This window comes from Vigna umbellata, chromosome 2, assembly GCF_029865625.1.
Source record: "Vigna umbellata cultivar VRB3 chromosome 2, Vumbellata_1.0, whole genome shotgun sequence".
In the NCBI taxonomy this organism is placed as follows: domain Eukaryota; kingdom Viridiplantae; phylum Streptophyta; class Magnoliopsida; order Fabales; family Fabaceae; genus Vigna; species Vigna umbellata.
Genome location: NC_142166.1, coordinates 9890641 through 9914149, shown reverse-complemented (window position 1 = coordinate 9914149; position 23509 = coordinate 9890641). Strand labels below are relative to the sequence as shown.

Below are 23509 nucleotides of genomic sequence, written 5' to 3'. Positions count from 1 at the left end.
TTCAATGAACTTATTGCTGTAGCACTTTTTCTTTTGTTGAATTGTATTTAATAAAGAACATTTATAGTTCTCTTACAACTTGATGAGTTGTTGCTAATAAACATGCACATTGATTATCTCCTATTTAATTTTTTTTCCAAATTATATTTCCTATTTTTGGTTCCAAACATCTCTCATTCTTTACCAGAGAACTTTTAACAACATTTTTCATATACTCATATATGATGGAAAAATTAGTTGTGTGCAGTGATAATAACAACAGCTACGGTTTCTGCATTGATGCTAATCCAACGAGAAATCATTTAGCCATATGAGCACTTCATTCCTCTTCCATGTCATGACCCACAAAACAAATGAATCAATTGTCATTAATTAAGCCGACCAAATCAAGTCAGTGTAACAACTTTCAAAAGGATAAAATAGATCTTTATTGAAAATGAAGTAATACTATTGACCGTGGATAGAAAAGATATAAAATAGTTTTAAGGAAATAAGAAGCTTAGACTTTGTTAATTCATCGTATTGTTTTTCCTCATGTGACTTCCAAACGATGTTCATTAGGAGCTCATACAACATTACTCACAAGAGTCAAGACTTATAATAAGAAATAAATTTGGTTCGAATTTGTAAGATCTTCTCAAGAAGCCATTAGCTTATGACTCACGTCTAATAAAGTCTCTGACACAAAAAACTAAGTTTTTGTTGTTGTATGCTAAAATTGGTGTTGTGATTCCTTCACTAAGATATCCTAGTATAACATCTAATGGGCGATTCTTGGTCAACTTGGAATTCCTTTCAATGGTTCTCATTCTTCTGTCGGACTGTCTAGTGGCTCTTGTAAACTGTATGATGCAATGGGGTATCTTTGTATATGATGTAAATCAAAACCAATAGATTTGTCTTGCTTTGAAATTCCTAATCAGGTTTGTGGTTATTAAAATTTACATGAATGACTTCTTCCACTATAGACGTTCGAGAATTGTAGATTCTATAAACCTTAAGACGTTTCCAAATATCCAAGTAAGATTCGTTTATATCTTTTGGAGTCAAACTTACCCAAACTTTCCTTGGTATTAAGGATAAAGCATTGAATGCCAACAAGGATGAGAATAATATATGTCGGACTTTTTGTTTTTCCACAACTTATAATAGGGAGTCTTTTTAATCAGGGTTTAATGTAAATTCTATTTTGTGAATAGCAGGCTATATTGATTGTTTCTGTCCGTAAGTGTTTAGGCTTGGAGTCTGTATCAAGCATAGTCTAAGCCATTTCTTGTAAAGCACGATTCTTTCTTCCACCAACAACATTTTGTAGTGGTATCCTACGAGTAGAAAAGTTATCACTTATACCATAGTTTTCACAAAGATCTTGAAAGCTTTCATTTGACAGCTTGGGTCTGTTCTAGGCCCCAAGGTAGGGGATCTTTCTTCAAAAGTTTGGATAGAAGATTAGTATATTTAGCTGCATGTGGAATAAAATCTCGGATATAATTGAGAGTCCCAAGAAATTGTTGAATCTGCTTAACAGTGAGAGATTCGTTTGGGAAGTTTAGTACCTCCCCAGCTATGTGAGGTTGAGGCTAGTATGTTCCTTGGAAGAAATGCATACCCAGAAAATCTATTTCCGATGAACCAAATGAATCTTTTTTCTCAAAACATAAGGCCAAACTGGTTAGCTAGATCAAAGAATTGTTCAAGGAGAGCCTTGTGCGATTTCATATTTTTGGAAAATAGAAAGATATCATCTATGTAGATGATTGCATGTTCTAAGAGAGGTTCAAATATTTGGGTCATTACTTTTTGAAACAAAGAGGAGGCTTCTTTTAACCCAAAAGGAAGTACAGTCCACCGATACTGGGCATTGGAAATACAGAAGGTAGTTTTGTGCCTATCAGAGGGATGGATTCCTAAATGCCAAAGCCCAAGTTTTAAATCGAACTTTGGAAAAGTGTTGGATTCTTTGAGTAGAAATTTATCATCTTTTAGGAAATGGTTTAAAGGTTTGTATTTTCACCCGAAGGTCCTTGTCTTAATATTTCTTGGCAATCTTGATGGGCCAACTGTAAATCTGTAGGAGTCATTCCAGGATGAGTAGCCTTGGTTGGATTAATATCTTCATTAAGCTTGAAAGTGAAGTTGGATGAAGAATTTTGGATTCTTCCAGATTGGACTGGGATGTGAGAATTCTTCATGACTGTCAGCACAGAGTGATTAGCTTTTTCTTGATCCCTTCTAATTGTGTGGGCACTCCAGTAATAGAAAATAATCTCTGTTATTTTTGTAAAAGGCTTGAATTCTCTTTTTAATTGGATCCCTGTGGAATGAATCTGGAGATCCTTAGCCTCAGAATAAATGTCCATCCCTACCAGGATATCTTTATTGGGCAGTTTACTTCCTATGAACTTGACCTATACTGTACATTCGGGGAAAAATCTTATCCCAATCGGAGCTTTGGTGACAAGATCAGTTCTAAAGATTTTCTCGTCGGCCACTATGAAATAACATGTCTCTTTTTTCCAGTACTGTTTCGGATAATATCTAGGTTCATTATCCTCTTTTGAGCACCTGGGTCCATATAAGCGATATGGCCTTTTCAAAGTTACATCTCAATTCCAGACTAAGGGGAGAGAGGTTGATGCTATTTAACTCCTCCAATGAAAAGATAGTCTCCGTCCTCATCATCGGAAGATTCTTTCAAGGTAAAGAGAGTCTCCTCATTTGCCGAACTTTGATCTGAGTAAATTAACTCCTACTTGAGACAAGGTTCTTTTTGAAAGAGAGATGTATTGTTAGAAATAATTTCAAGGAGTGTAATAAACCTCTACATCACTATTATAGAAAAAGAAAAAGGGTCAGATTTTAATTTTGGAGTGGGAAACTGAGTTATAAATAAGCCTCTTTAGTGTTTGGGAGGCAACTTTTAGATAATTGTTTTAACTAGATTTTTCCCGAGTGAAAATGATAATATTCCTTTTGGGAGATACTTGTATACCTATGGTTTTGTCGGAGTTTGTTTATTAGATATGTAAAGAGGAAATTTATACAGTTATCATTGTTGTGGTGCGAGTTGGTTCTTGATTAGGATTTTTTTTTCTTGTATAGATTCCTAACACACTCCCATCCAATAATAGGGATAATCCTGTTTCCTTCTTTGTTATTATTGTCAAACCTAATCTCTATAGCTAAATAATTCATCCAAAGTATACCTAAGGTATCTACACTGAGAAGTAGTATAAGCAGAGCAAGCACACATATCAGAAATCCACAAACATAATAAAGCAGGCTTCGTAGCATACCATTGTAAAGGTCCATGTCCGACCCGGATCATTGTATCGTGCAAGCAAACAACCAATCTGAGGTTTAAGACCATCTTTAATGATATTGGAGCGTAGGATTTTCTCCTTTTCACAAACAATATCCTCTGTGGGTTTTCCACTGAACTTCATTACTGCAGCAATGCCTCCCTCATTCTTTCTCACGCGAACTGTTTCTTGATTAGGACTTGGTAAACTGCTCAAGATTAAATAGTAAGCACAAACCTTTAACTTCAACTGAAGATATCACACTTTTTTTTTTATGTTTACATATTATTTTGCACAAAACTGTAGTTCTCTATTAAGCTATGACATGAATGTCTTAGCACAAAACTTGTTGACAAGAAAAACTCAGAACAATACCTTTCTGTTTCTTTGTCTGATGGAAGAACTATTTGGATTGAAACTTTGGACAGGTCAGCATCATTGCTTTGAGTGAATACAGGGGTAGTCATTGGTATCTTCTCCATCGAGGAATTCTTTCCAAATATATATCTGCGTATGTAGGGGATGATTAACCTAAGGCAGACTCTAAGAACAAACAAACAACAGCTTCACTTAAAATTTTAAATCTTACCCAGCAACATCATTAAAGCCTGTAGACCCAGATAGCTTGTCTCCATTTGTTTCGACAACTATGAATGGATCATACTGTCTAACCTGTTTCATCATTAAAAATGAAAAATATAGTGCATCAGATAACAATAGTAAAGATTCAATCTGGTACTCGTACAAGAGTGAATTTTTACCTTTGTATTTAATCAGACATTAATCATTTCAACAGATTGGCACGTTATTTTATCATGAATCAGACTACTACATTAGAAATGAAGATAATCGATGAAACTATCAATGAAAAACAATTATATTGATGAATGACACGATTAACCTCATAATTTGCCGTCCTTTTCAATACTTGATATTTTGGTGATTCTAATTCCGGTGTCTTATAAATCCTCAACTGCAAAACAAGCCCTCCTAGTTAGAATAATTTCGGAAGACTTCGACTTTGTGAGAATGTAAGGTCTAAAACATACATAGATTGATTGTGAAATAGAAGGGATACCTGTCTGATCACATCCAACAGACCTTCGAAAGAAAAATAGTCATTTTTCTGTATTGAATCCCAAAAGTCCTGGAAAATTAAGGAATGAAAAGCTCAATGCCAACATGAAATATTTGTTAATCTAAAAACCATAATTTGGTAGCATAGCATCACTACTAGATAATTGGAACTTGAAACTTACCAGGTGGCTACAAAACTTGCCATTTTCTGGGTTAATGCCCATTACGGAAGTTCCAGTAAAGATCAGCTCCGGTTTCCAAGGAAGTAGAGCGAATTTCATAACCATGGTCCACCTAGTAGTTATCTCATACGGTCCTGTCTATAGCAACTCCATTAGTCCAATAGAACAAATTCTACAATAAAGCGAAGAAGATAAGATGAAGAGAAGTTAAATTTGAAACCGACCGGTTTGACCCAATGCAACTGAAACTGGGGCTTGAATATTGTTTTGAGTAGCGCAATGTTGAAGAGGTAGCCGCTCAAAGTATCGTGTTTGGTAATAGGGTCTCGAAAGAAGACACGTTCGTCATAGGCCGTTTTATCGATACCTTGATCGTCGAAGAGGTGTGTGAGATCGTCATAAAGAAATCTCACGAGTTCTTGAATGTCGAACGTTTTGGGTGGGCTTTGCTCCGCTAAGCTCGACTGAATGACCCACTTGAAGCGGTTGCTGTTTTTTACACTGAGAGCAAGTTTTCGGGGCTTGGGGAAAGGTGGGAGGTGCCGCCGTAGGCTAACGGCGGTTCTTGGTGGGCCGGAACTGGCGCACGCCGTGGGGAACGGCCGTGCACTTTGGTGGGAGAGGGTGGAAGTTGCCATTGGTATGGAATCTGAAGACAGTGAATCCTGGCCACACACCAAATATTTGGAGAAACATGGACCAACGTAGTCCACATGTGTACGTGAGTTTCAGAGTTGACACCACGAATTTTGGCACTTTAATGTTTGAATTGAGGGCCTTATTATTCGAAAATGAGAAAGACAAGATAAAAGACAACGGGAAAGAAGAAAAAGGGTAAAACTAAGAAATAAAAATGAAAGAGAGAGTTAATGTAATTTTGAAAGTTATGATTTTTTTAATTTGTTGCTGAAATACATTCCAACTATATCTTAATAGTTACTGGAAAAGTTTAATAAAAAATGTCATTTTAATTAATTTTAAACTTAATCAGATTTGAAGGTTTGTTTTAACTAAATTGATTTGGTATAAGATTCATAAAATTTTGAAAGTTAAACTTTTTTAGGCTTGTTGGTACTCAGCCCTAGGAAACAAATACAACTTGTCTCATTTTATTTCCAAATTATTGGAATATTATTATATATAGATGTATCCACGTCATGTAATTGAATGTTATCATTTAGAATGAAAGTTTAACGTTGTGTTCGCTTGAAGAGAATTTACTGTTTAGAAGCGAATGCGAGCTATGAATCTCATTTGAAGTCGTGTTCGGATGAGAGGATAAGTGATGAATGCTGAAGACGGATTTGCGGAATGACATCATTTTTCATCATCGGCGAAAGTGAAGAGATTTGCGAAGATTGTTACTAAAATGTCGCATGTGCCCTCCAACTATTACAGAATTCCTTGTAGATGAACTATTGTTACTGAAATGTCGCATGCGAGGATTTGTTGTTCTTTATGAGTTGCAGGGTTGTACACGAGGAGGAAGAAGGAGTTGATGGCATGAAGAACACTATGTTAAGTTGAATGTGCGTGTTTGAAGGTGAAGAAGACGATGAACAGTGCTTCATCACGAAATAGAAGAAAGTGTATTCGGTTACATACCTGGAGTATTCGGTTCCAGACCTTCGAACCATGCACACAGGACTTGTATCTGGTTACATAGTTGGAGTATTCGGTTCCAGTGCTTGGAAGCATTCACAGACGAGCTGGATCCGGTTCCATACCTCGAGTATTGCAGAGAGCTCCATTCCGTGGTTCAATCTTCTCCCAAATCCTTCCCAACAGAAAATGGGTTGTCACGACAACAAGGAGAATAAATCAAACGCAGAATTTAGCGCTGCTTATGGATCAGGCACTCGCAGTGGCAATGGTAGTCAAAACACTGTTCAACCACCACCTACCACCACTGTTGCTCAGGTTCAAACATCACCCCCTCCCAAACCACAAAGACCGTCAGAGGTGGCAGTGACTCCACCAAAACCCAAACTTTCTCCGACCCAGAATACAAGGGCGGTGCAGAATAAAAATATATTAAAGAACTAAAAATAATTATGCTTCAAAAGTTCTTCAACTCTCCACATTTCATCTTTTTTGTAGTGCATAAGAAGTATTATGAATCCTTCTTACTCTTTTGCAACTCTAATTTGCAGGAGAAATTGTGGTTTTGAAAAGGTGCTTTTAAATTTTTTTTACTTCTAAGTATTATAATTTTTTTACTAAATTCATTTTACTTCTAAAAATTATAATTTTTTTAATAAATTCATTTTACTAAATTATAATTTTTTTACTTTTAAAAAATTAATTTTAATTATTATTTTTAATTTTTTACTTTTTATAAACATTTTTACAATTAAATATAACATTAACAAATAACATTTTATATTACTAGGGACATTTTGGTAATCTTCAATTTCTATCAATTAAACAATTTTTTTAAATCTGTCACATAAATAAAATCCTACACTAATTCTCACATACTTTAATTCTAAATCCACTCTCAATTACCCACAAATCCACTCAAAAAAACAACAAAAAAATTACCATCAAATCCATTCAAATTCATTCAAATCATCTCCTCCAAATCACTACAAAAGAACAAAGCCTAAGAGAGCTTGAAAACTGTTTTGAAAGACAAATATGAATAAATGATATAGTGAAAAATATATAGAAGTTGAAAAACAATTTTCGAGATATTCTTGTAAAGCTTTTACAAAGACATAGAAGTATAATGTAGGCGTATGATAAAAGAAACAATGAAGATTTTGTTTCTTATACTTTTTCACTCAAACAAAGTTGCATTCACAAACAAAACAAACTTTTTTTGTGTTAGATTTTTATTGGAAGTTATTTTAATTTTTTTAATTGCTCGAAACAAAGCAATAGTTAACATTGATTTAAAGTGAAATATTGTGTGCTTAAAGAGTTGAGATATTTTTAGAGTTTTAAAGAGTTGAGATATTTTTCAATGAAAATTTTCTTTTGAATTAAAATTAAGGTTTAATGTCTTGGTAGGTCCCTATTTTTTTTCCAGAATCTCAAGTAGGTCTTCCACTTGTTTGGCGTATCAATTGGGTCTTTATTTTTGTAAAAAAATCAAATAAAAGCTTCCCGTCAAATTGAAAAGACGCTCAACTAGGTCTTTCACTTGTTCGACGTCTCAATTGGTTCTTATTTTTGTAAAATTGAATCAAATAAAAACTTACCGTCAAATTGAAAAGACGCGGTTACAATGTACTTTTAATTGATGTGGCAATTGAAAAGACGCGGTTACAGTGTACTTTTAATTGATGTGGCATTAAAACCGTGTGTGAAGTCTATTTTTTTAATTTTTGAATTTAAAAATGGAGTGCACAGTATAAATAAAATTTAAACAAGGAAAAAGTGGGCAAAAGAAATTAAATCAAGTGCATCAACCCCTTTCTCTTTCGAAATCGAAATCAGATTAGGGGAAGATGAGTTTTATGGTTTGTGGGAGAAAACAAAAGTGTCATCTTCTTCTATTGAAAGCGCAATGGATAATGAAATGCAGATTTCATGTTCTATTTTTCTTCTTCTTCTACTGATGAAAGTTCAACGAGTGCAACACACTTCTCTCTTCTGTTCCATTGTTTATTTGTTCTTATGTGCCAACAAAAGCTCAATTTTCTTCTCCAACTCTAGTTTCCCCACAAACCCATTTTTCATTTTCCCCAAAAAGATCACAATTTTGCTTCAATCTATACTTCATCTTTTCCGGTTCCCGTTTTCGTTTCATGGGCATCTCTTCAAATTTGGAACCATAGACATTCTCATTACACACTGCCATGGACAGGGACAAGGACAAGGACAAGTCTCACACTCGCAATTTTTTTACCAAAATTATGTTTCTGCTCTGTTGTGTTTGCTAAGAGGGAAGCGATGAAGCTGACATACAAAAAATGGTTGCGCAAGAGCAGACGATTTTTGCCTAGGAAACCTTGGCTTCTATCACCAAGAATTTTAGTGATATTCACAAGCTAGGCGAGGGAGGTTTAAGCTATGTGAGGGAGGTTTTGGCCCCGTCTACAAGGTATAATAAAAATCGAGAAGCTTTTAATTGGTTCGTTCTGGTTCATGTTTTCTATGGAATTCAATACAAACCTAGTTCTTTGTTCCAAATTAAAGGTTGGATTCAACGACTTGTTGTTTTTATAGTATTTGGCCTCAATCTGATTTCGATTTCGCAATTACAGAGGAAGGGCTGCTGCATTCCATTTTTTATTCAAAAATTAAAAAAATACACTTCACACACCTTTTTAGTGTCATGTCAATTAAATGTACACTGTCAACATGTTACATAACATCCTCCGGCGTTTGTTCAATTTCACGGTAAGCCTTTGTTTAATTTAATTTTACAAAAATAAAGACTCAATTGAGACGTCGAACAAGTCGGAAACCTATTTGAGATTTTAGCTAAAAATATGGAACTACCAAAACATTAAACCTAAAATTAAACGTGATGTCCATCAATATCATGAAAGATATATTAATTGAAAAAATACCTAACATTTCTACATTTTAATAGATTTTGTATTTGATTTGGAATAATAAGTAATGATAAGCTCTTTTATCTTTGTAATTATAGATAAGTTATTAAGGATACTATTTTTATAAAATCTTACAAAAAAGAACTGCTAATTAACATGGAAAAGGACAAGAAATTTGAAAACATATACTACAAAAAAATATTAAAAGAAAAAAGATAAATACGCAAAAATAGAAAAACTTATAAAAATAGTTTTTCTACGCACATCTTTATTATTATCAATTGCACTTTCATACTAAATAAAAGAAAAAAAAAACTATTCTTTTTCATTATTCTACGTAATTATTGTTATTATCGTGATCATTCTCATCAACACCTTAGTTGCATCATTATTATTACACTTCTATTTTACACTGCTTTTAGTACTCATCACTGCAAGGATAGATTACCAAAAGGACAATCACGCAAATCCATACTTGCAGACGTTGAAGCCGCTGCTGGATGAGGCTCGTCGGAATCCGGCAACGACGGCAGATTTGGAGCTCGTCCTCGAGGGTGGAGACCACGATTGACACAGTAGTGTGCGAGAGTGAAAAGAGAATGTACGTTGAGTTGTGCAGAATTTGATGAGGGGAAAGAGATAGAACAATTTAGGAAAAAAGACGAAGTTGTGTGTGGATGGAGGCTGGAGAAGAAGAAGGAATGAATAGATGATTGGACCTCCCATGACGACGCCGATGAGTGTTCCGGATGCGACCAACGTCGCCGCCAATGGGTCTGGTTGGATAGTGGAGCTAACCCTTGATGTTGGGGTTGAGGCGGGTAGAAGAAGATGAAAAAGAGAAAAAAAAAAGATAAAATGTAAAAGAAAATAAAATAAATAAAAAAACTAGGTTTTTTTTGTTTTTTTAAATTACATGTGTCAGCCCATTTGCGTAGACATTTTAATTTAAATGTGTGTAGATCACCATAGGAATAACTATACATAAACTTTTTTAGAAAGAAAAATTCGAATTTCGAATATAGATTGAGAAATTTAAAACACAGTTAACTTATCCAAAATAGATTTATAAGTGTTCCATAAAACTTGTATGTAATGTCTGTAAAGTTCATTTTAGAAGATATATTCTCAAAAGTTTTTTTTATAAATTTTGTTTCAGAAAACCCATTCTAAAATGCATTCGGAAAGTTTGTTTTGAAAATCTTATAATAAAAACTTTGTTTTGAAAATCTCGATCCAAAAGTAAAAAAGAATTTGTTCTCGACGATTTTCGGCACGATTTATAATATCTCAATCACATACTATAAATATTATAAATAAACAATTACATAATTAATAATATAAAATAGTTAATAAGACAAAGAATAAAAGTTGCATTATAATCATACAAAACATATATACAATTTAATTTTATATATAAGTAAACTAAAACAAAACTATATATTTGGTCAAAGAAAACTAAATATTTGTTAATCTTCTATCCAAAGCTTATTTATTATATAGAAATATCATTGTCCTCTGTTCACATCCACCAAATGATCATAATCAATGTACGAACAATAAATAAAACCCAAGCACAAGAGAAAACAAACAAAGTAAGCTAGTAATACAAAATCAATTATAACATATTAAAACTTCATACATATATTATGGTTTTCATACAAAATAATTCAAACATCTTAATCATGCCTTTGACCTAAACTGGACTATTTGGATTTAGTATGAATGTTGAGTTATGGTGGGTCATCCACTTATGATGACATCTGCTACTCTGCAGAGTCATTGCCAATGAATTTCATCCTACCACATTCACAAGGTTAGTTTGTATCGCGCCTTAGGTCATACGGGAAGCACTTAGATTAAGACCTCCTGCTACTCTCACCACATATATCAATCATTTCTGATTGAGAACGAATGATTATTACAGTGTTAGGATAATTTCTGAGAATGAATTTCTTTCATTCATACCAACAATACTTTGATACAATCATGATGATAAACTTTTAGAAAGAATTGAATGATGATTTTAGAAAAATGATGAGAATATGGTTGGGAACGAAGAAGAATATTTGTTTGAAAGTAAGGTTAAGAAGAGTTGAATATAGATTGAAAATGGAGGCAAAGTTTAGCAATTAAGTAATGGGAATGTCGTGAGAATTGGAGGCAGGTGAGATTAGTATTTGTTGACTGGGCAGCATGAGTCACCCCACCACTATATCACAGTGCACGCCTGGTGTGCCGATGACCACTACCACTGGTTCATATTTCTTCTACCCAATCAACTATTCTTAATTCAATAATTCCATATTACAAAACTAACACTTCTTAAAACCAATTTAAATCTCAGCCATCACTTCAACACTGCTACCATCAACGCCGCCCATGACGTACCCTTTACTTTGGAATCCTTGTTGGACGCTTGTCCCATCTGCCTGCCTTTCAACAAATACATAAACATTTTCTTCCTTTAGCTACAGTTCCTTCCTGTACCTATAATACATTTATCTTACCTTCATCTTTTTATCCTCCTAAATTACTATCGTCGCAGCCAACTTTACTTTTTCTGACGTGGTCTTTTGTGTCTCCACCGTTTGTCTTTTCAGGTGAGTTTATCTTTCACTTTCTCATTTTATCGTTTTTTATTTCCTGAGGTACATTTCATACTGCTTCATTTCTAATATTTTTAGATAGCTCAATCCAAAATCACAATGGGCATCAACCAATTTACAAACTTCTGGATTCGGTCTTTGTTATAATCTATAACTTTATTCTATGTCATGTAACTTTTGGAAAAAGTTCTTTAGATTCTTTACATCAATAAGCCTTTTTCGGATTAAAAATTTGGAAAAGAATTTTATACTGTACGATGTAATTTTGGATTTGTATATATATTTTAAATTGCATAGTTTGAAATTAATTTTTTAATCTAAAAAAAACTAGATTATACAATTTAAATTATTAAAAGGCTTAATACCTCTTTTGGTTCCTCTTTAGGGGGCAATGTTCAAGTCCGTCCTATCTTTTTTAAAAAGTTCAATGTGGTCCCTACTTGTGAAAAAAATGTACAATTAAATTCTTTTTGGTCACGACGTTAAATATTTAACGATCCAGCTGATAGCGTGGAGTGATCTGTGTAACGTGGCTGTTTAGGTTTATAACGTGGCTGCATAAGAGGTAAACATGTGATTTTCATTAAAGTTGACGTGGCAGTGGCAATGATTTTCATTAAGAAGGGTTAGGGTTTGGTTTCCTCCCAATTGGTCTTTGAGGTTTGGGAAGTGTTTGGGGAGACATAGGAATGACTTCCCAATGGTGTTCTTCGTTTTCGAAAAGCTGGGCCAAAGGATCTTCTTGTTTGCAGAATTCAATTTGCTCTGCAGATTTCAGCTTCTTAAAATTATCAAATGTAAACCCTACCCTGATTTGCGGAATTCAATTTGTTCTGCAGATTTCAGCTTCAAGATCATCCAATTTGGAAGACAGCTCCTCCAACATGCTTAACCCCAAATCGCGATTTTTGCAACCCAAACCCTAACTTAGAACTTTTTAATCAAAACATATCGAAAACCTCTTCTTAAAATTATCAAATGTAAACCCTAACCTGATTTGCGGAATTCAATTTGCTCTGCAGATTTCAGCTTCAAGATCACCCAATTTGGAAGACGGCTCCTCCAAAATGCTTAACCCCAAATCGCGATTTCTGCAACCCAAACCCTAACTCAGAATTTTTTAATCACTGCCACGTCGACTTTAATGAAAATCACATGTTTACCCCTTATGCAGCCACGTTATGAACCTAAACAGCCACGTTGCACATATCACTCCACGCTGTCAGTTGGATCGTTAAATATTTAACGTCGTGACCAAAAAGGATTTAATTGTACACTTTTTTCACAAGTTGGGACCACATTGAACTTTTTAAAAAAGGTAGGACGGACTTGAACATTGCCCCCATAAAGAGGGACCAAAAGAGGTATTAAGCCTTATTAAAAATGTATTTTAGATGGTGTAATTTGAAACGTTTCTTTTTATGTTATTTTTATCTTGTATTGTTTTGTTTAATTTGTAAACCTATAATTAGGACAATAGATAATCTATCTCAACCCATATTAATAGATATCTTTTTCTTGAGAGATTTATTGGATAGATACCATAGAATGAGACACAAACTCAATCTACATAAAATTTGATATCACATTTAATCTAAAACTTTATAAGATAATGAATTTATGAGTTTTTTTTTTCTTATAAAAGGTTCAACTTTTTCATATTTATCTAATATGAAACTTAAATTCATTTAAATTTTCAACACATAAAAAATTAAATTTATTAAATTATTGTGATTATTGTGTGTTAAGAAACGAATTTCTTTGTACTAGTATTTTAAATATTATTTGTGTAGGATTGTGTGATGGGAGTTAAATTTGGTGTCATACAAACAAAAATTAAACAAAATTGTGTAAAGTTTGTGGTGCAAATATTAGTTACTACAATAATAATGTTGAGAGAAAAGAATAGAGTTACTTATTATAAACAAACTAACAATTTCCATATGCCTCTTGATGAGATGACTATCACATTAGATGATATGTGTACACTCCTTCACATTCCTATAGTGGGATAGTTTTGTACATGCACAACTAATGGAGTTGTTGGGCTTGAAGAATAATGATGTCTCGATAAAGACCAAACAATGTCATAGTAGACACATGAGACTAAGTTGACTATGAACAACTCTTTCACAAACATACCAATTTGTCAGAAGTATAATAGGTAGGCAGAAATCCAAGTATCAAATCCACAATTATTTACTCTATAATTATTTGTTATAAGAAAATCAATTATATGATTCTTTTTTATAAGAGAGAAAAGATAAAGAAAATGTTTTATATAATAAAAGAATAAAGATAAAATTAAGAAATTTACCTTGTATCAACCAAATAATGTCATAGTAGACACACGAGACTAAGTTAACTACGAACAACTATCTGACAAACATATCAATTTGTTAGAAGTATAGTAGATGGGCAGAAATCCAAGTATCAAATCCACAAATATTTGCTCTATAATTATTTGTTATAAGAAAATCAATTATGTGGTATTTTTTTTTAAAGAGAGAAAAGATAAAGAAAATGTTTTATATAATAAAAGAATAAATATAAAAGTAAGAAATTTACCTTGTGTTTACCAAACAATGTCATAATAGACGCATGAGACAAACATATGAGTTTGTTAAATGTATATACTAGAGAAATTCAAGTATCAAATCCACAAATATTTGTTCTATAATTATTTGTTATAAGAAAATCATTTATGTGACTTTTTTAATAAGAGAGAAAACATAAATAAAATATTTTATATAATAAAAGAATAAAAATAAAGGTAAGAAATTGAGTACTTACCCTAAACCCTAAACCCTAAACTCTAAACCCTAAACCCTAAACCCTTAGTGAACATTCTTAAGTAACAAACATTAAAATTGAGTACTTACAAGTCACTTGAGAGTTTCTATTCCCTCTCCCTTGTAGGTTGTATCACAACTTTGCTCTTTTATATATATGATAGTTCACCCTTTGTAGATTTTTGTAAATATTAGTTTGAATTTTTCGTGAACATTTAGTTTTAACCTCTTCTACTAGTGTACACAATAGTATCATATATGGTTATTCAATTTCTCACAAATTGTTTTTAATTGACTTTACTAGTAATGTCAACATATTTAAAATGATTCATAATGACGTCAAATTTTTGTTGTATAGAAAACCCAAATAATGACTCACATGACTGTTAGCTAACTCTAGTCCACATAATATGTATTTTACACTAATACAATTTTTTTTGTTTATTATTTTAGGTTTTTTTTATGTGTTTTGTAGGTCATACGTAATTGCGAGAGGTGTAAATTGAAGATATACCAGACATAAATTTACATTCTTGAAAAGAGAATAAAGGTAAACTTTGAAGCTTTTTTTTTCAGTGCTACTGAGAATTGCTTCATGGAGATGCCAAAACCCACATACATGGTTCTCATATCAAATCTAGGTTCAAGCCATCTCATCCTAGGCATGTAGCTCGCCAAGCACTTCATCCTTCTCCACAACTTTAAAGTTATAGTCATCACTATCACTTCCCAAACTTCACGCTCAACTCAACCCTCACACCATTCTTCTACTACCTCTCACTACCCTCCTTGGCCAAAACAATGTCACTGCTAGCAAAAATAATAAAACTCATATTCAAGACAAATAAGGACGTCATTCATACATAACTATGAATGATATAGTAGCAAGAAGCATGAGAAATTAACCTCGATGTAAAAAAATAATCAGAGAGAAAGATGTTTCCCAAACACGAAAAGGCCATAAACTATGACTTTTAGTCACCAATGAAAGTCTTAAATCACAAAAAGATGAAAAGTGAGGGAAACTGTGACTTCTAGCTTCATGCAAGAAGAAAAGTGAGGAGAAAAAGGGCATTAAAAGTTTTTTTAAACAAATTTATGTCTAACCTATAAAGAATAGATGTAAACGAGAGTTTTTGCATCTGATCCTTGTAGGACAAACACATAATCTACGTCTATTAAGTTCATATTAAACGTAAATTTACGTTTAACTCTACTAAATAAAGGTAAATTTATGTTTTTCCTCTAGGGGTCAAACGTAAAAATCATCCTTTAAATATGTTCTTTATTGGTCAAACATAAATATTGATAATTTATTTACAAAAAGCACATTTTTTACGCTTGTTACCTACATGTCAGACGTAAATTTAGTGACGTAGAAGACTATTTTTGTGTTAATGTTAGTGGATACTATCAAGTTTCCATGTCAAACATGTTGGGAATCGATAAAAATAAGAAAGTTGAGCACATATAAGAAAGAAGACGATAAACTTATTAGCTTAAGGTTCGGTTGAAAGTGATGTCAACGCTTTGTATAAGTTGAGTCTATGTCACATTTATTCAATCTCTCCCTAATGAATCATGTCTCAAAAGACATATTAGTGATATCAAATTGCTAGTTCATTTTGATAAAAATCACTTTAGACGCTTTAACTCAATAAGAAACTTACCTATATAATTTCATATGTAAGTTGTACTCAAGTTACATTATAATTGTAAAGTCCATAATTAATTATAATAAATAAATTTATTTTATATTTTATATTGCTCAATTCAAAAGACTTGGGAATGGTCCAATCTATAAATAACTCTCAAACAATTAACACCTGCTTGAATCCATTAAAATAAAACGAAATGCTTACCTAAAGTAACTAGCTAACTTCAACCTTTTATAAAACTTTGATTCCAATGATATTCTTTGTCAAAGACCATGTTTAAAGTAAGAACATGATACTAATAACGAATACCAAAGTTGAAGAAATTATAAATTAGAAAAAGAAAAAGTGGAGTGTATAAATAGAAAATATGAAAGTACAAAAAGAAAAATAGCGAAAAGATATGCTAATAATAGATACAAGAACCCATTTATCTTCGAAATAGATGAAAAATATATCATATTTAACTTTCCTTTAATAATTATCACTCGGATACATGTACATACATACATATATTTATATATTCTACCATTAATTCTAAAAATTCATTTCTTAATATTTAATTCCAGATTTAACAACAATATTAATATGTAAATATTTATTTTAGAGTTAAGCGATGAAATAAGATTATTAAAAGGGAAAATATTAACAATAAAGTATTATTTGGGGTGTAATTATTTATTATATTAATTTTTTCATAAATAGACTAATTTGATTTAAATTTAAAGTTTAGTAGGCATATATTTAAATTTTCATTTAAAAAAGATTATTAAAATTATGAAAAATATAAAAAAGTATGATGAGTATGTGTAGGATAGCATGTGGAAAATAATGTAGGGTAAGTTATTGAAGAGATAAGAAGGGAAAGAAAAGAGTAAATAATGGTGTTGAAAAAATGATGAAGTGGAAGGGTGGTTGTCGAAGAAATAAAAAAGGTTGATGATGAAAGACATCCTTGTCAAAAGCCAACCACACTGAGACAAGGACTCTGTGATATAAACTTGATCCATGAATCCAACAACAACCCCACCCACCTGAAATCCAACACACTCCACTGTGTTTACATGGACGATCACCCAAAATCAACTCCCAAAAACGCCATTGGCCTCTGTCTTCTCCCACAGGAACTCATCCAAACCATCTTCCTTTCACTCGTGCTACCCGAAATCGTTCGCTTAAAGCTCGTCAACAAATCCTTCTCCCGAATCATCTCCGACCACACCTTCGTTCGCCAGTGCAACACTCTATCCACTTCCACCACCTGGCTCTTCGTCTACAAAAAGCGCTGGCTCCGTGACGCCGTCCTCCACGCCTTCACCGATCGGAGCTCCGATCGCTGGTTCCGGATCCCCATCGCCGACCTTCTCAAACCGGTTCACTTCCACGGGGAGGACCTCTACTTCCTCGCCGCCTCCAACAACGTCTTCCTCTTCGCCTCCAACACCGTTCGCGAGGTCGTCGCTGTTAATTTAGTCTCCGTGACCGTTAAGAAAATCCCCCCCTCCCCGTTGGGTCCACGTGGCACCTCCTCGTGGAGGCGATCCGGTATGAAGCTCGTAACCGAACCGTCCGGGTCGGGTCACTTTCGTTTCATGTTCGCGGAGTTCGTCGGGAATCACCCCGTTTTGTTTGTGTACGACTCCAGGACTGACACGTGGAAGTCAACGGAGGCAGTGGAGAGTGGCGCGAGTGAATTTTCGCCACGTGGCGGAGGTCACGTTTTTCTGAACGTGGTTCACGGGCCCAGAGAGAGCGTTTTGGTTGCGTCAACACCGGAGTGCGATGCGGCGGTGGTTCTGCGGCCGAGATTTAACTACGCGAGGGGTGTGGGCGGTAATTTGACGGTTGGATTCAGCTGGGGGAACGTGATTGACCGGTTGCACGTATACGGTGATGGGTATATGATGATCGTGAAATCGGAGGGTGCGAGGGTAATCGGAGAGGGTGGGGTGAGTAGGAGCGTGAGGGTTTTGAAGGGTGTGGAACTGTGGGGTCTTAGCTTGGAGGGAAGAAAGTGGGAGTTTTTGTCTATGGTTGCCGGTGTGATTGAGAAGCCTTATGCGGCGATGATGGGGTGTTTGGAGGAGAAAAATGGGGTGGTGACGGCGGCGTTGGTGTGTAATTGCGAGGGAGTTTGGGATATGACGTGGCTGTCTTTTGATGCGAAATGGAAGCAGTGGACATGGATGGCACTCCCTGATTGCAAAATGAAGGGTTGGAACATGGCCGGAATAAGCTTCTCTTCTGGACTTACCTTGCCATGAACAGTCATACTCATCAAACATTTTATGTTACCTCTTCCTGCTACATATTTATTTATGAATGGCTTTCTACCTCCACTTCTTTTCGCTTTCTGTTTTCCCTTATGTCGTACGTTGCCAACTCAATTCCCAAGGATAACATGGCTAGTGTTTAATAACGGAATTTCAGTCATGGTTTATTTTGGAATCTCATATATCCTTAAAACACATTTAAGTCGATTAACAATGTGGGTTCGCATTTTAAGACTTTACTGTTTATGCGGATTTGCGAATGATGAATAGATTATTCTTTGCGGAATGCAGTCGATTTTTGTCACTCGCATAAACGAAGAGATTTACGCGGATTGTTATAAAAAAGTCATGTGTGCCCTCCACTTATTATTTGATTTATGTGCAACGTATTTTGATGTATGTGCAACCATTGGTTTTGGTTTTGGTTTTGATTTTGCAGGTTTGTAGACTGAGAGGAAGAATGACATTGTGCGTGTTGATGACATGAAGAAGCAATGGAATGAAGAAGCAGTTGAATCTGCGTGTGTGAGAGCCGAAGAAGCAGTAGGAAGAGGGTGGCGTAACCGGTTACAACAAAGTCGTAACCGGTTACAACTTAATGAAGTATTGGCTGGCACATGTGTAATCGATTACGCAAACAGGTAACCGGTTACAGGGCTATCTGTATTCGGTTGGGGGCATTTTATATTATAACTAGGGACATTTTGGTAATCTTTCATTTCTACCAATTAAACTATTTTTTTAAATCTATCACATCAATCAAATCCTACACTAATTCTCACAAACTTTACTTCCAAATCCACTCTCAATTACCCACAAATCCACTCAAAAAAACAACTACAAAATTATCTTCAAATCCACCCAAATCATCTCCCCAATTAACCCCAAAAAAACAAAGCCTAAGAGAAAAAAGATTAATATAATTTATCGTTTACTTTCTAAGACATTAGGACGACTTTTTAAATATATCCCACCACTCAGATGGAGGACTTATTAAAATCTTAACTTTTTTTTAAATAATAATTAATATTTATGTAAGAAATTTAAATTTCAAGTGAGAAGTCTTAAGGTTGACGGGATACAAGTGAGATGAACAACGTATAAAAAGAAATAGTCACAAATTTTAAATATAATGTATTTTATATATCAGTTGACTTTTGGTTTAAAATTCATTTTATTGGATTGATTTATGACACGGACTTCATCAAATCCAAATCTCTCAAGTTATATATAGACTCTCATCGATAAATTTACTTTAAGAACTCCGCAATTGCTGTAGTACATGGAAAGTGTGTTATGTTGGATTGTACATGGTAATCTCTATTAAAATTATATTGGTTGATCTAGAATGACTAAAAAAACATTTTACATAATCTCTATTAAAATTATATTGGTTGATTAGAATAACTTTAAACTATGTAAAGTTTCATCGTTTTTGTTTTAATATGTTAAAACTAATATTTTAATTCACTTAAGAGGACCCTATGTTAATATGCTATAACAACCTTTTAATTGATTATTTATTTCACTAATAAATAAAATTAACATATTAAAATAAAAGAGAGGAGAAAAAGGAGAAAAGAAAGAAGATCAATCAAATACACATGGATTTTACCGATAATTTTTTCAATCGATAATAACAAATAGATTTATCGACAGAAAAAACTATCAGTAATTATGGATAGATTAAAACTTCCATTAATAAAATTTATTAATGACATTTTTATTCACAAATTTTTTACTATTGATAATTTTAATTTATCTAAAAATGCATTATTAATGAATTTTGATACTTGATAATGTCAATTTTTTTTTGGTAGTAATAAATGAAATATTCACTCTTTTTTTTAAAAAAGAAAACGACATAAAATGTAACAATGAGATTTTTTGTTTTTGTATGAACACTATAAAAAATAATGTCAATTTGTTTAAAATCACCACTCTTTGCAACATAATACAAAACTTGAAGAATAGACATATTTTACATATAAAATATGACCTTTAAGTGTCATTTTTTTGAATAAAATCACTTCTTAATAAATCTCAATATTTTACTTAATTTTTTTCACTTTTCCTCTCAAATGTAATCTTGTTATGATGCAAAATTTGAAATCTCATCCTAATATCAAAACTTTACGTAACTAATATTTAGAATCCTGCCTTAATCTAAAACTTCTTACATCCTAAAATTTGTTTGAAATTCCTTCATAAATCTAAAATTTCACACTAATTTGAAAAATGATTGTCGTGGATCGAAAATAAGATGAAATTTTAAACTAAAACGGAGGTAGAACCCGCCAACACCACAACACATTTGACTAGAAACTTTGTCGCCACCGCCTGCATATGGTGTTACCAACATTGTGCGCGTGAAACGCCGATTCCATCTCTTCTTGCACAACACAAAGGCTCACTACAACGAACTCTGTTTCTCTTATCATTTCTAAAAATTGATTGCTAATTGAGGGTGATTTTTCTTTGGCTTTGTTGTTTTGATGTTTATTTCTCTATTAGGATTTGTCATGTTTTCTATTAATACCTTTGTTACTTGTATATGAATGTGTAAATCGGGAAGTGATGATAGGTGGAGATTGAAAACGTGAATGAGTCTTTGGTGTGTGAGTGTTGAGTTAATGGATATTGTGATTCTATTCTTCTTACGTGTATAGTTGTGTTGGTTATGGATGAAGATGGAGACATTGAAGAGGTGATGGATCTCTCTAAACCCTCTACATGTTGATAATATGGTGATAATGATTATAAAGTACTATTAATGGAGGTTGAATGAAGATGGAGAAGTTTACCAAAACCTAGTATATATAAGTTCATTTTCTCCTTGCCCCAAATTTTCTTATTAGTTAGTGCATTGGTGTTTGGTTTAGTTATTGCTTTCTTAAATATGGTTTAGACGTGGTATGTGTTTGGTAAAGGGTTGTTTGATACATATAGTTTCTTGAAAGCTTGGACTAAGGATGGCAAACAAATTCACACCCTCAAGTATCCGCGGATAAATTTTTTGACGAATAGTTGGTACCCACGGGTTGTAGGTAGTGGGTATTTTAATATCTACTTATAAACAAGTCGAGTGTGAATATTATAGTATCCATACCTGTGGGTATCCGCTATCCGTAAAAAATAAAAATAAAAATTTAATTTATATTTTATTAAGTTAAATTTAATTTATATTTTATCATATTAAATTTAATTAAAAATAAATTTATATTTATATTTAATTTAATTTAATTTATATTTTTTATAATTTTATTTTAATAATTCATAAAAATATATATTTTAAATATTTATGGGTTTGCAACTATCCATAAATATTTTTTAAATATATGTATAAATAGTAAATTTTTTTTTCCGAATCGGATAACGAATAAACACTATTCGTACCACCCGTTGTCATCCTTAAACCTTGTGAGAAGAACACTGGACATTTGGATGCATGGGCCCTCGAGGGTTGACCATTTAGTATTGTAGTATCATGATATTTTTATATATATTTTAAATTTTCATTATTAAAAATATATTTTATTAAATTATAAAATTATAAATTTAAGTAATAATAAATAAGAAAATATTTCAATAACAACATTTCATAACAATGGTAATTATAAATATGATAATACAATGTAAAAAAATATTTTCGAACAAACTATCACATTATACTTTATAGTGATATGAATCACGATGGTTTTCAAAACCGTCACAGACGTAAATTGTGACCGTTAAAAACTATCATATTTTACAAAATTAGCGGTTGCAATTTACACAGTTTTTTTATAAACTTTTGATGATCTGTAATGAAAACTTGATAAACCTTAGTTTATTTGTAATGCATGTAAATTTTAAGTACTCCTATATAAATTTGTGCATAAAATAACACTAGCATGCATACATATATATATATATATATATATATATATATATATATATATATATATTTTACACGTATATAATGTATGTTAATTATTTATATGAAGTTCTCAAGTTATATGTTTGCATTTGATGAGTTGGACAAAGTTGTGTACTTCATATGATGAATCAATTTAAGTTGTGCATCTATATTTGCTCGATCACATGAATTTGTGATGTCTGACGAAACTATAATAATTTATGCTTTCATTTGTTAGTCTAAACTTATAAAAATCATGTTTAACACTTTGTTGAATTTTGAATCAAACGCATATACAGAACAATTACAATTTCTGAATTAAATCTGAAATTTTTTCTTTTAACTTTAGAAATGAATACTAAATCGATTAGATGTTAACAAAAATGAAGAAATTATTTAACAAGGTTTAGGTTAAAGTGAAAGTATAATAATATATTGAAAAAAATATTTTTTCATGTTTAAAAAGAAAAAGTCATGAACTAGCTAGCTCTGGTCCATATAATTTTTTTAGACTTTTTAATCCTCTTAACTCTTTTTAATGGAAACTTTTTTAACCCCAGTCAGAGTTAAGCCTTATGGACGGAGTCAAATTCATAGTTCTCGCATCAGGTAATATTTTTAAGGTAGTCTTTTGTTTGAACAACTTGAGTGTTATTAATGGATTTGATATAAATATGTAATATTTTGTATTAAAAAGGCCAATTTTCAGCCATTCTTAGGAGAACTTTTGTGTTTGAACATGATTCATAGTTACTATACAAATTAAGTGTTGAAATATTGTTTTAAGTGCTAAAATAATTTTACTGTTTTTTACCTTAGTGATGTTTATATAGTATTTGTTGAAAATTTATTTGTCATTGCTTCTTTATTTCTTCTACAATTTTCTTAAGTTTTACTTATAATAAATATCGTTTTAATATTTTTTTCCTATTTCTTCCTCATGCTCTTTTTTCACACTGGTTGTTGTTAGGATTCTTTGATCTTCTTGTAAATATTTTACTTTTTTTTTAGTAAATTATTTTTTTGTTAGAAATTTCATGGTTTTGTGGAATTGAATTAGACTAAAATTCATCATTTTAACATGATGGTATATAGCCATGTAATATTAACATTTTTCATTTATAATCACATCATTATAATAATAAAAGACTACACAAACTATTTAAAGTAAATTTTATACATTAGTAATATTTAAAAAAATATGAATTGATTA

The 23509-nt window shown here is 32.5% G+C and overlaps 2 protein-coding genes across 2 annotated transcripts; one reads left to right on the top strand and one right to left on the bottom strand.

The window, feature by feature from the left end:
* On the bottom strand, positions 1 to 5243 carry HBP5 (SOUL heme-binding family protein). The gene is made up of 8 exons (XM_047311842.2): positions 4786 to 5243; positions 4562 to 4699; positions 4381 to 4449; positions 4204 to 4275; positions 3892 to 3974; positions 3678 to 3809; positions 3297 to 3510; positions 1 to 327 (listed from the first exon to the last, which is right to left on the bottom strand). The coding sequence occupies exons 1-8, from the start codon at positions 5197 to 5199 to the stop codon at positions 283 to 285; spliced, it is 1167 nt and encodes a 388-aa protein (XP_047167798.1). The 5' UTR covers positions 5200 to 5243; the 3' UTR covers positions 1 to 282.
* Positions 5244 to 17054: 11811 nt separating this feature from the next.
* On the top strand, positions 17055 to 18464 carry LOC124836658 (GRAS family transcription factor family protein). The gene has a single exon (XM_047311833.2). The coding sequence runs from the start codon at positions 17190 to 17192 to the stop codon at positions 18387 to 18389; it is 1200 nt and encodes a 399-aa protein (XP_047167789.1). The 5' UTR covers positions 17055 to 17189; the 3' UTR covers positions 18390 to 18464.
* The last annotated feature ends 5045 nt before the right edge of the window (positions 18465 to 23509 follow it).

What these genes read in the sequence shown, in the direction of transcription:
- HBP5 (XM_047311842.2), bottom strand. Translation starts at nt 5,199, where the DNA reads ATGGCAACTTCCACCCTCTCCCACCAAAGTGCACGGCCGTTCCCCACG. An exon ending in AGTTGCATTGGGTCAAACCG is followed by an intron (nt 4,700 to 4,785) that starts GTCGGTTTCAAA and finishes GAGTTGCTATAG; the next exon opens with ACAGGACCGTATGAGATAAC. An exon ending in TGTTGGATGTGATCAGACAG is followed by an intron (nt 4,276 to 4,380) that starts GTATCCCTTCTA and finishes CTTGTTTTGCAG; the next exon opens with TTGAGGATTTATAAGACACC.
- LOC124836658 (XM_047311833.2), top strand. Translation starts at nt 17,190, where the DNA reads ATGGACGATCACCCAAAATCAACTCCCAAAAACGCCATTGGCCTCTGT.